Consider the following 14570-nt stretch of genomic DNA (forward strand, 5'->3'; position numbering starts at 1 on the left):
CCATTTTATGTAGAAAGTTCAGCGAATTGATAATATCCTCATAATATCTACAGTAGTAATTCCAGTAATTTCATTTAATATTTAGGTTTTGATGGAATTTTATTTAAATGTCTTTCCAAATCACGTAAGATATTTATTATTAACTTATTACCTTCTTATTTTTTAAGTTATACTCGTATATTACAAAATAAACTACTATTTAAAAAAATATATGTCAATATCGAAAATAAATATTTTGGTTAAACCATGTGCTTGTAATTTATTACATAAATAAATATATACAATATGATAAATAAAAAATAAGTATTATTTACAATATTTTTTTCTTAAAAACCATCTTCAGAATAAGTAAAAAATCTTATAATATCTACAAGACGATAAAACGACCTATTGATCTAGACTTAAAAACTGTACACCCGTTGCAAGAAGTACTAAAAAAGAAAAAAAAGTAAAGTAAATGCAATCCAAGCTTCCATATTGGATCTGGCGGAGCTACGCGGCCACGGCTGGTCGTTCACCCATTCCTAGCTTCACAGTGGCCATGTGACTTTTAAATATAAATAATAATTATTATTTGTTATTTAATTATTTTTATAATTTCATAGTGTTATAATATTTTGAAAATTTTAAAGCGTTCCACACTTCCACACTAAAATACCTTTTTAGAAAACGTATAAAAAGTTTTAATGGAGCATACTTAAAATTGGCTTGTAATTATTATATTTTGGCATATTATAATATTTTATCAATTTAATATGGAATTTGATTTAAATATTAAATTATACATTCAAAAATATATTAAGTAAAAAATTAGATTAGGATAACAAAAAAAGCAAATGACGATGGCTTATTTTATTACAGGTTGTGGGTTCGATTGCCATTCGAGGAAATGAAATATTGAATATTTGCGTTTCTTCGCTCTGGTGCTTATGAAAAACACGGCGTTTTGTTCCGCCGCTCAACACGCAATGCCTACAGAATTCGGTGGAAAATTGAAAACGCACTATCGTAACACAAGTTTCCTAGGTTCCCTCTACCTTCCCTACTGTGTGTGGAGTACAGTGTGAAGCTAAAAAAAGAGCTTTTTCGTTTTCCATGCATATATTTTATATTATCATGGTTTGATGGTCACCCTACAGACGATACCTCCGCTGATAGAGGCATGCCATTCAATAGCAGCGCCAAACGCATTGAATCTATAAAGATTTATTCGTCTATCTTCTCTCGTAGTTATGTTTGTATATTTACAATACATATACTCGTACCACTACTAACACTGTAAATCATTAGAAGATCACTGACATTTATTTCATTTTATTATTATTCTTTTTTTAACTTCACGCTGTATCCCGCAAGTAGCAGGGTAGACAGAGAGTGCCCAGTGTTAAGACACTCCTCTCCTCACTTTCCCCCGAATTCTGGCGGCATTATGTGTTGACTGGCGGAGCTCAACGCCGCGCTTTGCTTTTTTTGCTCGAAACCAGAGCGAAGAAAGGATTATATTAAATATTTCATTTCCTCAAATGGGAAGCGAACAGCCTGTCGCGTTTATAGTCACACGTTTGTGCCTCTATGCCACAACTGGCCTCTGTTGGCATTTATTACTTTATAATATATTTGATATCGGTTTATCTATACTTATAATAAAATCGTAAAAGGGCCAGTATCTCAGAATTGGCTTAAGCGAGTTAGATGCAGTTTTCACTATTGGATTCTGGCAATCTTCCGAAAACATCTTGGGTGTATTTTATTACAATCTGTTCATAAATAAAAAAAAATATGTCAATTTAAAGTAGGTACTTAGTGCGACAAAAGTTCCTAAAATTGGTACAGAACCCTCTGTGAGCGAGTCTGACTTGCGCTTGGTCGATTTTTTCTTAAATACACTTAAATAAACATACATTTATTTCAAGCGGGCGTAGCCGCACGGGCCTCTAGTAATATAATATTGTGGGTGTATTATTTTTCTTACATAGGTGTACTTATAAATATATCGATTCCATTAAAACAGATCATGGCCGTACATAACATTTGATCTTTAATTGTATTTACTATTTAAGGTAAACGTAAACCATTACAAGATTATCAAATATGGCTTGTCTAACAGTATTTTGTGTTACAAATTTGTCCTTTTTAACTGTGTACCGATATAGGTAGCGATACCCGCTTGCGGATTCGCCCGCTTGAACTATATGATTATTAATTTACTAATCTGATTTTTTTTAACAAAATTACTTAAAATGTTATAACTTGTTTATTTATAACCCTAATGATAACTTGAAAACTTGGTATAACTTTTTTATTTATAACCTGAAGGGAAATTTGTTAAAATGTAATAGAGAAAACTACAGTTAAATCAGTTAAGCCGTTTCTGAGCGTGAACAAACGCACAGACAAACATCTTAAACATTATTGTTTTTAATTCTATTACGTTATTATATTCCAGCAATAAAAGTTTATTATTAGTAAAAAATAACATAACAGTATATATTTTTCTAGTACTTTTTATTATTTTTTTTATATTTCACATTACAAACTGGATTTTACATAGGAATAACTTTACTTAATCGTTTATTCTTTACCGAACACAAAATAAATGTAACAATAAAAAGATAAACCTTTAATAGAAACACTACTAACAATATATAATAAAAGAGTCTAGGGCTCTAGGGTGTGGTCAGTGGGTCCCCTCTGTTTGCACGCAGGGGACAGTGAATGGGGCTTGCGGGTGAATTGATGAACGGTGTCTGTAATTCAATTTGTATGTGTTATGGAGATTTTACTGAATATTCAAATATAACATGGTTTAAGTGTGGTTGTAAACGACGGTTTTGGGTTCGATTACTATTCGCGGGAATCATTTACGAATTAAATTATTTATTATTAATATATTCATTTATTTATTTATTAATATATTCATTTCATAAATAATATTTTATATATTATACATACATAATATTTACACTCAATACACAATGCCTCAAAAAAGTCGGTGGAAAGTCGGGAACGAGGTGTCTTAATGAGTTCCCTTTGCCTACCTATATGCGGGATAAGCGTGAAGCTGATATGAAAATAATATGGTTTAATCAAATATAAAAATTTGACAATATTTCAAAATGATATTTATAAGACTAGTAACTAGCTAGGAAAACTGAGACAATTAATTACTATTTTTTGCTTATTTAATTGATCTTAATTTTATATCGATGCATTACGAGTGATGCTTAAAGTTTTAAGTCCAGAACTAATTCTTGATTACTTGTAAATTAATTAACAGTTACTATGCACAAATTGTATAATGTTATCTTAATCAAATACCGGTTATATTAATATATTATTCTTTTTTCTATTAAAAAAAATCAACGTAACGCTGTATCCCGTATTTAACAGGGTCGGCAGAGGGAACCTAGTGTTAAGACACTCCGTTCCCCACTTTCCGCCGATTTTTTCGAGGCATTGCGTGTTGAGTGGCGTTAATCAACGCCGGGCTCATGCCTTGGTGCAAGAGCGAAGAAATGAAAATATTAATAAACATTCTATTATATTAAGATTATATAAATAATTTTATAAATAATTTCTATTAAGAAAATAGTAACACATTCGGTCGAGTGGGGATGGAAGCCACAACCGTCGCGTTACACTCACACCTCTGCCTCTGCGCTATGACGGCTTCAGTTAAGCTCGAAAATATTATAATAAACATGTCTGTTATCTGTACGTATTATGCAAGTTCTATATACTTATGTTTTATCTATATCATTAAATTTGCTTATAGTAAATTGTCGGCAGTAGCAATTAGTTGATTCAGTACCAGCCTAAGCTATGATAGCTATGATATTTGCATGTCAGGCAAATAATATAGAGCAGGTAGAATATCGTAGAAATTATATGAACAACAAGTACTTTACTGTGTTAGCGTGATATAAAATAAATCAAAATCAGCTTCACGCTGTATCCTGCACACAACACGGCAGGCAGAGGGAACCTAGTGTTAAAACACATCGATCCCCATTTGGCGCCCAATTCTGGAGGCATTGCGTGTTGAGTGGCGGAAATCAACGCCGCGCTTTGTCTCGACGCCACAGCGAAGAAATGAAAATATTAAATATTTTCTTCGAGTGGGAATCGAACTCACAACCTGTCGTGTTTACAGTCACACTTTGCGTTCCTGCGCCAATACTGGCCTCTAGTAATTTCATTCATCTTTAATATTTTCTACAATTTCTAGTAAATGCTATTTGTGAATGTCGACAATCAATATCCACGTGTTTACGCGACCATGCTTTATCACGTAACAACTCTATGATATGCACTGATAAGGATAACAGTTTATTTTCGTAAAACAAATAAAACAGTGACGTCCTTTCAAAGTCGTCTCACGAACTAACTTATTGTAAAACAAACTATAGACCGAATACTTTTTAGAAAACATATTAAAATTTGAATGTATTACGGGATTTGAACCCACGCTTCTTGGAAACCGTTCAAGCCAAGAGCGCGGCTTCAATTTCCGCTGCGTTCAAATTTTTATACGTTTTATTACGTGTGGAATGTCTTCAAAAATGTAAAAAAAATATAGACTCCGAGTAAGCATTTGACAACCTTAAAGGTCACGCTAATTTCTAAACGAAACTGGTTTTCATTCTTTCCGTATCGAATACTCTTAAAACTTTTCATTGGAGGTATTCCATGCTTAGACTTGACCTCGATAGGACCTTTTATATGCTAATGTGGAGGTTCCTCTCTAGACCCTAAACAATAGAATAATAATTCCGATCACACAACAGCGGACGCGGTGACCGTTAAGATATGCAAACACATCGACTAGTGATACGATAACGAATATGAAATAACCAGCAAGATGATGAAGTTCAAATCATTGTTTCGTAGAGGACCAAGCCAGGGGAAGCAGGAGTCCACCTTGAAGGGCGCTCCGTCTGTCTCCAGCCTCGACTCCAAGCACCACAAAGTCGCTCCGGCCAGAGAGAAGACACTTAAAATATTTGGGTCTAAGGAGAAACTTCACAAAGCGCACAAAAAGAAGGATTTGGGGAATAATAATGCTGTGTTAGAAGACCCTGAATTGAGAGAGGGCTTGGAGTACGAGGATGGGCCGGTCAGGGCTCATGATTATGGCAGCGCGGAGGAGTTGGGGGCGGGTTCCGTAGACGATAGGGGATCCCAAGAGTGCATCAGCTTGCCAGTTACGCTGAATGCTGATCATATGCCGGGCTTTCAGGAAGTCGAGTTGAGGGCCAGAGTACCATCTGAGGTGAGTCTTTGTTTATTTACTTTTATAGAATAAGATAACGGCTTATGTAAACGTACTCCACCTGAATTATAACATAATGGTAACTTTCCCGCCATTACTTTCGCCTAAACTAGAGTGAATAAAAATTATATAAGTGTAGTAACATGTTTTAGAAAAGTTAATTTGTTTTGTTTTCATTAATTAAACAAATGTTAATTAAAACATATAACCCAAAAGTACTATAATATTTAAAGTATTTTTTATATGTAGGCATCTCTCACATCTGGTGTTCGGGAGTTAGAATCTCTTCGGAGGGAACTAGAAGCGAGTGCAATGGAGAGAGCGCAGTTGCAAGCTCGGGTGGACGAGCTGCTCGAACGAGCCAGCGAAGCCGACAGACTGCGAGCGGAACTCGAACGAATGAAGGTAATTTCTGAATTTCTAATAGATCACGAAACTCCACCGCCACGAACTTCTTGGTACTGGTTATTTGTAGTATTTGTACATGCAATGCCTCCAATATTCGGCAGAAAATGAGGAGCGAGGTGTCTTAAAACTAAGCTCCGTATGCCTACGAAAAAAAAAACTGTTCTCTATATTCCAGAGTCAGGATTCAGAACGGGAATCGGCGCTCGAGCGTCTCGCGGACGAGAATGGAGCCCTACGGGCGCGCCTGCGGGGCGTCGCCCACTCGCCGCTGTCCGACAGTGAGAAGCGACAGCTGCTGCTGGCGCCGGCGCCGCGGCGTATGCACTCGTCGGCGCCGGCTTCGATCGCTTTAGCTCATAATGTGAGACATTTTGTTGTGCATGTTTTGCTTGTTCTTTATTTTTAGTTTCATCTTGTATTACGAAATATATATTCGCAAGGGAGGTTAAGAAACTCCGTTCCCCACGCACTGTCGTATTTGTCTCGCGCTTACCAGAGTGAGGAAATGAAAATGACCTTTACGATGGCTCCAATATACAGCAGGATAGCCAGAGGTTTAGCCTAGTGTTAAGTCACTCCGTTCCCATTAAAACCCTCCCGTTTTCCACTTTTGAGGCATTGCGTTTCAAGTGGGGGAAATCAACCCCGAGCTTTGACTCGACACTAGCGATATTTCTCTATTTACGATAACAATTAATACATTAAATTAGATCTATATAAAGATCTGCAATCGGCTTATGATAATTAGATTGATATCTTGTGTAATAAAACCAGTGCATTCTAGATATTAATAACCGCTAGTGTTACAGGTGAAGAAACATGCAACTATTAACGCGTGCGGTTCTGGGTTCGATTCCCACAGGTGGTAGGCCTCCAGAAGTAAAGTGGGGAACGGAAGTGTCCCGGCTTTACTTTTGTGTGTGTTCCCAGGTTCCCCATGCCTACCTATGCCTGCTATGCATGGATGGATGGATGCTAAAAAAAATTTTCAAAGAAATATGAATTCATCGAACAGTCTTAATAAGTGATGTTTCATAATGATTGGAAGACGGTTCCCCAAGTACTTGCCGTATAGCGTCAAATTAACGATCATTATATAGTTTCCTTTCGCTACATCAAAGAGAATATGAGAAAATGTAAAAAGTTATTTTAGGATTTCTTTATAGGGCATTATTTCCTTTATATAGAAAGAATAATTAGTAGAATATTACGTATTACGAAAAACTCTCCTCTTTTTTAAATATACAAAGGCGTAGACTTTACAATTGGAATCGAAAAAATATATAATTGTTAATAATATAAATGTTTTAAACAGGGAGAAGGCGACAGCGGCGACGCTAGCACTCCGGAATGGGACAAGCACTCGTCGTCGTCGCTCAGCGAGGTGTCCGTCGCTTGCTTGCAGGACCGCATCCTGCAGATGGAGGAACACCATTATAGGTAAATATTGAAACAGGTATAAATATTTTACCATGGCCACACTCGAACCCGCACCCCTTGGAATTCATCTAAGCTCGCCCATTAAGCTATATGTTCTTATCAGGTTTGTTGAAAGAGATTAGATGCATGTATGTAAAGAAATTTTTCAAACAAGTATTTGACATTTGGGACAAAAAAGTTATGCTAAAGCATTAATGCACAGCATGATAAAATATAAATATAGGTTCTACCTAAAATTATTAGGAATATGGCTTTGCTAGTTTTTGAAGTAATCTCCAGTATTAAAACTCTTGTTTATTTTAAGCTAATCTATGGAAGACCAGTTTATTCAAAATAATTTGATAAGAAGATGTTATGCTACATAAACATTATCAACTCATTTTTCAGATTATTCTTCTTAAGTTAAAATTTTTATCTAATAACTTAATTAAAATAAAACAAACAAAATTGATTATTTTTAGTACAAGCGAAGAACTCCAAGCGACTCTCGCCGAACTTGCCGACTTGCAATCCCAACTGGCCGACGCGCACGCCGACAACGAACGACTGGCCGATGAGAAGCAGGTCCTGCTCGAGTCCCTCTGTCGGCAAACTGAGAAACTGGAAGACAGCCGCACTAAGGTATGGTTGTTGCGAACTTTTCAATTATTTAAGTAACAAAAATGTATTATTGTAAAAAATCGTTTAAATATTTTTAGTTATATCCCGCATGTAGCAGAGGGAACCTATTTTGAGGGACGTTATTAAGAATCTGTCGATCAAATCACGAATAAGAAAGTATCCCGTATTTTGTAGGGTAGGCAGAGGAAACTGAAGAGCGTTTAGTGACTTATCCTTCTGCATTCCCTGCTGAATGCGGGATACAGCGGGAAGTTGATTTTTTTTTAATTTATTATTATTACAGGTTGACACATTACAAGAATTGCTGATGCGGGAGGACGTCGAGCCTGAAACAGTGGTGTCCGGTGACGCTGACCAACAGCTGTTGGCTGTCTTAAAAGTAAGTAAAAATTATACACATTTATAAGAAGCCAGTCGTGGCGTAATGGTGCAAGCGTGAGACTTTAAATGGGACAGGTTGCGGATTCGATTTCCACTTTAACACGCAATGCTTCCAGAATTCGCCGTTAAGTGGGGAGTGGAGTGTCTTAACACTAGGTTACATCGGGAGAGATACATCGTGATATTAAAAAAAAGTATAAATTGGCCATTTAAAGTTAATTTTACTAGACATCGCTTTACATTTTTCAAAGTTAAAGAAATTACGTTCTTGGGGCCTATTTTATATATTTCGATTTCAGCGTATCATTTAAAATATGAGAAGTGCTTTTTAAAATATATTTGGTTGTTCATTCTAATAATTTCATGTCACAGGGGTCTCAAGAAGAAAGGCGAATATTGATAAGCAAGCAAGAGGAGCTTGAGGCCGAGCTGAGGGAAACAAAGTCGGCGTTAGAAGAGAAAACCAAAGAAAATGAAGCATTAACTGAGAGAATTAGGTTAGTGTGCTTGTTACTTTATTACCAAATGAAAGCTAAGGGTCACTGTCGCTATCGGTACAATATCTGTATGAAATTATTAAAATTTAAGCACATTTATATTTGTCCGACCTATAAATGTACATTTAAATAAATAATGGTAATTAGTAATAGTATTCCAAATTTTAAACAACGATAAAATTATAACTCAACTATTATTTTTTATATTATTATTTATATTGGGCGATGCGAGTGGAACGGAGTGTCTGAACACTAGGTTCTCTCTTCCTACTTCGCTATACAAAAAAAAACGTGAACCATATTTTGCAAAATTTTCGAGATGCTATGGATTCAGTTCAGCTGCAATGTTTTCTCTACCTACCATATCATTTACGGAATACAGCGTAAACCAAAAAAAAAACATATCCCCAGGTCGCTAGAAACCTCCCAGGAGCGCGCAGAGGGGGAGCGCGTGCGCTGGGAGCGCGAGGCGGCCGCGGCGCGAGAAGCAGCGGCGGCACGACAGCACCAAGTCACCACCCTCGGGGACCTGCTGGCAGCTGCTAATGCACAGGTATTGGGGATTTTCTATTGAATATAAAGATAAAGAGACTTATTTTATTAAAATATGTGAGTAGATAAATACTTTATTATGAAAGAAACTATTTTGAAATGTATAAAAATTTTAACGCACTGACTTTGAGAAACGACAACTTCGTTTCTAATGAGTTATTTTGAAATACAATTTATATCAATATTTTAAATAAAAAATTAATAAATATTCCTGGTTTAATAAAATGAACTGCAGAATTGAGTCCTGTTGGACAGCTACTTGCACATAAAACTTGAAACCTCATGTCTTAACATTGTTGTGTCTATGTATAATTTTAAATGTTAATATTAATTTTAATCTGCAATAAAGAACTTTTCATTTTCTTTTAACTTTTATATTTCAAAGATATACACAAATAATCCATAATAATAATGATTATCCCTTATTCCAGCTGGCAGGTGCAGCAGAAGGCGCAGCAGCAGCGGAAGCAGCAGCGACAGCAGCAGCGCGTCGGGAAGCGGAAGCAGCAGCAGCGCGCGCGCACTCACTTGCGGAGCGGCTGGCGCACGCGCAGCGGCAGCTCGACCGCGCACACGACGACGCGAGGCGAATGCATGATGATGCTCTCGTTAGTTATTTTGTTATTTTTTTTTATTTTAAATATAGCGAAATTGAGAATTTGCCTTTAAACTTTTTATTTAAATTATATATTTTTTTACATATATAATGTATGCATTTTTGTGACGTGTTCCAAGTGCTGAAATCGAACTCATAGCTATCACGTTAGCAGTCAGCTAGCAAATAATTTAGAGCGCAGAAATTTTAATTTGCACTTTGTCTCAATTATCAAGTTCAAGTGTCTTACAAATACAAACTTCCATTCCGCCTTTTCGCAGTTTATAATTTTGTTATGTTCTTGTGAATTGTATATTTGTAACTATGGTGTGCAATATTTTTTTCACAGGTATCACGAAATAATGCCAAATCAACGATCTCAGAATTAGAATTTCAAATGGAGCAATTGCGACAAGAAAAGACCGCGCTACAGGGAGAGCTGCAGACAGTGCAAGAGAACACGTCTGAGCTGCAAATACAAGTAATTTTTAATATTATTTCATTACTATGTTTACATATTTTTTTAAAATAATTTTAGTATATGATTTTATTGTAAATTATAAGTAAAATATTAAATCCTGCGAGACAACAAAAATGTGTCAACTATTATAACACTTCCGATTTTACAATGAAGGTGCAAGTGGCCACAGACGAGAAGCTGGCGCTGATGAGTCGCGCAGGCGAGGCGCTCGCTCGCGCGGCCGACCTCGAGCGGCAGCTGCAGGACGCGCGCGCCCGCCTCGCGCAAGTGTCGCGCGACCGCGAGAGAGACGTGAGTCTATATACTGTTTGGTTTTTTTTTTTATTTTTAAATTCTATGTGGAGTGAAATCTTTTAAATAATTAAGCTTTTTTGTCCGTTGTGTAAGTGTCCGTGGTAATACTGATCGTAGGTACAGTGGATAACATCTCAATTCGAAAGTTTAACGCAACATAATATAGGCTATATTTCTCTACATTTCTCCTTCAATAAATGAACTATCCGGTATAAAAACATTAATTCCAGCCAAAGATTTTTAAGATTAGCGAATTTAGCGAAATAATGTATTCAACTTTATAATATGGATATTGGCAAGCTTTTTATATACATAAATAATTCATAAAACTCATTCTTCACCTCCAGGAAACTGAATGGAAACAGTTCCAAAGCGACTTACTAATGACCGTAAGAGTCGCGAATGATTTTAAAACTGAAGCTCAAAGAGAACTTGAAAGGCTCGTCTCAGAGAACAAGATAGCAAGGGACCGCATTCGACTGTTGGAAGACCAGATACATTCACATTCCTTGAAAGGTGAGTGAATGGAATGATTGGAATGTAATTTGAATGACGACCTAGCATGTCTTTTAATTTTTTCTTTATATTTTGCTAGTTTGAGTTTAGGCAATTTTCATTTGTTTTTACATTAGAATGTTTATTGATTAATATATTCGCTAATTAATGTTATTTGCTTTAAAAAAATAAAATTAATTTATGTTATTTGTTCAAAATTGCCTAAAATATTTACTAGCATTATTTTGCATAGGACTGTCTAGTCAATAGGTATTTGGTTATGAACACAGTTGAAAAAAGTTTTAGTGTTCCATGCATTTTAGTAGTTTTAGATATTGCATGTGATATAAATATAAAATAAAATGATGCCATAAAAATGATGAATTAGCAGAATTAACAACATTATCACGCACTAATTCTATGTAAGGCTTTGAATTGTAGTCGCAGCCATACAACTAACTGTGTCATCTAAATGCAAAGTGTATATAATTTATACAAATTGTCTAATCATAATTTGATGTATCAAAACAGGTATTGACAAACAAGAATCTGTGGATAGCGCACAAAATAATTCAGATGAAAAGAATTTGTTGAAACTTTCAGAAAGTTTTGACTCTAACAGTGATAGTTCTTCCAAAGAAGTGTTTAAAAATATAAGAACTCGATATTTGTCGCGAGTTCATAGTGTTGAAAAGAAGGATATTAGTCTTGTAGATCAAGCATTTTTCAAACAAAATAGTAACACAAGTCGAAAAGATTTAGATGAATCTGAGTCGAAAGATTTTAAATTTGAAATATTTAATGTAACAACAGATGAAACGAATGACGATGACAGTCATAAATCCACATCGGGCAGTGTTGATGAGTACAAAAATAAAGTTTTAGCTCTCCTACCTTCCTTTGAAAACAAAGAACTTAAGAGGCAAAACGCTATTGACTTTTCGTTGCAAAAGCTTAGGCGTCAGGACGCTTTAGAGGAATTCGATATTATAGAAAATAATAATTTTAAACATACTTCTAAGTCTGTATCTATTAATTTGAAAAAACAAAAAGATAAAACTATTTTTAGTAAGAATCTCTCTAATATGTTTAATGGTAAAATTAAGTCTTATAGTACAGATAATATTCATGCAAATGGGGAATTCAAGGATGCTCTCAAAGAGGCTACTAGCATAGAATTCCTAGGCGATGCTTACAATATTAGTGGATCTTCTTTATTTAGTGAGGGATCGGATAGCGTTTTTGTAACATCATTCGAACCAAATAACAATATCATGAATGTAATCGACAAAGAAGGTAAAACAATTAGTAAATCAAACGCAGATGATGATACCAACTCGTTAGATAAATCAAAAGCTACAGAAATACCAATTGTAAAAGCGGAAGCAATACTTCCATTCCCTTACCCTGATGATATAAAAACTAATCAAATTGAAAGTGAGACTTTATTTATTCAGCCTTTAGCAAATATTATAAATGACCCAATAGAAAAGGATTTAAGGAGAGTAAACGAAGAAATAAAATTCAATTTCAAAGCGGCTCTTAACCGTATTAGTGGGAATGATCAAGATAGCTTACCGCCATTGATTCCGAAAGAGGAACTTAGTCTGTCTAAAGTAGCTACGGAAGCAGTTACATTACCAGATGAAGATGTCCAAGACAATTACGCACCAGTAAAACGTCTATCTACTTTCAAAGGAGAAGATGATGCTGTAAAACAAAGGGATCGCGTTTTACAATTATATAATAAAACTACAGAGAAAGCAAATGAGACGAAAATAGTATCGCATGTTCCTAAATTGTCACAAGAAGATTTTAATAACCCTGATAGAGCTCATATTGTAGAAAAAGAAATATCACAACCCATTTCAGAAGTAAATGATAATAACGTAGAAAAAACAAATTTTACTAATTTAATACATAAAGATTCTCAATCAGATATGTGTATAGACAAATCAAATGTCAAAACTGCATTACAAACAAAAATCGATCTTAGTGACATAAAACCAGCACTTGAACCGATAATAGATGATAACGTCAGTTATCATCTAAAAATACACACTGTCAGTGATTTTTCATCTCCAAATTTATCAAATATTGCAACTTCAAACAATTCACCCAATTTTATACAGAATAAAATTCGCAATAAATTAGATTCGTTTTTAACGCCAATCAATATATTAAATTCTAATATCGAAGGTGGATCGTCTCCGGTAATATTAAGCCCTGTCTTAATACAGCCAATATTTTTTAAACCTAATACTAGTGTTGTAGAAATAGACGACACAAACAACCAAAGTAAAAATAGTACGGTTTATTACAATGACATTGACCAGGTTATAAACAATGAAAAGGATTCTGAAAGCAGAAAGAAAGGAATATATCAGAAGCGTAGTAAAAGTAAACCATTGCCATTTCTTCCAATAAAGAAAGGAAATTCCAGTGAAAGTGTAAATGAATCAAGATGTCCTACGGCTGTTAAAAGTCCAAACAAATCTTTAAGTCCAATAAAAACTGTTGGCAAGCTATCGAAAACTCCTGAGTGGTTAATTGACAACCAATATTATCAACCCTTAGACAATGTTCCATTCGTCATCAACACAACGCAGACCTTTGCTAAACAAAATACTGCTATTGAAGAGGATAGTCCAAAACGACATAGTACAAATCCATTTCTTTCTTTTGACCAACCGTTAACAACGACAGAATCTGAAAATTATTACGAGGAAATTGGAGAACCAGTAATGACAGCAAGCCAAACTCAAACTATAAATATAGCAGACGACGACAAGCTGTCGAGCAACACCACGTTAGCTGATGATTTAGCAAATGTTCCACGAGAAGAACTACTAAAAGTACCCAGAAAACCTAAAAGAACTAAGAAACATGAAGGGCGACCCAAAAAATCAAATGATGCCACAACAATTGTAAAAGAAATGGCGCATATAACGAAATCTGTGATATCACTTTCTCGAACTCCTAGCGCTACGGATACACTTAAAAAATCCACCAGATCAATAGGTGATATTGTCCAAAGTTTAGAGAGTTCCACATTGGATGCTCGACCAGAAGTGCCTATGAGAAAATTGTCGCTACAAAATCAAAAATCACCCAATCCTGATATAGACACGGGTTCTTTGCCTCGATATAGAAAACAAACGTATCACTGGAAGACGTTAGAGCACAAGCGGCTATCGCATCCTATAAGATCGTTAAACGACTCGCCGACCTCTCGACCTCTACGTAAGTCCGGCTTTGAGCGCCCCGCTCCCGTGTGATGTCAATGTAAATAACCGTAAAGTGTGAGTCGTGTTGTGTTCATTTGGTGGTGGTGCGGGTGATGGTCGTTGTATACGTTTATGTCCATTTGTATCCATCTTTTTTATGTTGTCGTATTTTTTTGTTTAGTTCTCAATGTTTTTCGAAATATGCATGTGTGTGAGGAATCATCTTCAAAGCTACCCGACATTACTAGTCTAGTTATATGTGTATGACTTTTGTAATTAGTGACGCAGTTCATTAACTCCTTATTTT

The 14570-nt window shown here is 35.5% G+C and overlaps 1 protein-coding gene across 13 annotated transcripts in view; it reads left to right on the forward strand.

Moving 5' to 3' along the window:
- The window catches only part of LOC146540682 (cytospin-A-like), a 48672-nt gene that overhangs the window by 27410 nt on the left and 6692 nt on the right, over positions 1 to 14570 (forward strand). For 9 of the 13 annotated variants that reach the window (XM_085198223.1, XM_085198214.1, XM_085198230.1 and 6 more), the window contains 13 exons: positions 4891 to 5272; positions 5522 to 5677; positions 5856 to 6041; positions 6996 to 7120; positions 7582 to 7741; positions 8025 to 8120; positions 8495 to 8619; positions 9031 to 9172; positions 9603 to 9779; positions 10116 to 10247; positions 10401 to 10538; positions 10889 to 11057; positions 11568 to 14279. In XM_085198223.1, the coding sequence (XP_085054349.1) occupies positions 4891 to 5272; positions 5522 to 5677; positions 5856 to 6041; positions 6996 to 7120; positions 7582 to 7741; positions 8025 to 8120; positions 8495 to 8619; positions 9031 to 9172; positions 9603 to 9779; positions 10116 to 10247; positions 10401 to 10538; positions 10889 to 11057; positions 11568 to 14279 (4700 nt within the window). Of the gene's footprint in view, positions 1 to 4787; positions 5273 to 5521; positions 5678 to 5855; positions 6042 to 6995; positions 7121 to 7581; positions 7742 to 8024; positions 8121 to 8494; positions 8620 to 9030; positions 9173 to 9602; positions 9780 to 10115; positions 10248 to 10400; positions 10539 to 10888; positions 11058 to 11567; positions 14280 to 14570 lie in introns of all 13 variants that reach the window. The other 4 variants (XM_085198253.1, XM_085198245.1, XM_085198261.1 and 1 more) reach the window with 2 other exon arrangements.

This window comes from Heliconius melpomene, chromosome 2, assembly GCF_056956725.1.
Source record: "Heliconius melpomene rosina isolate 202511_hmr_F chromosome 2, ASM5695672v1, whole genome shotgun sequence".
Classification (NCBI taxonomy): Eukaryota; Metazoa; Arthropoda; class Insecta; order Lepidoptera; family Nymphalidae; genus Heliconius; species Heliconius melpomene.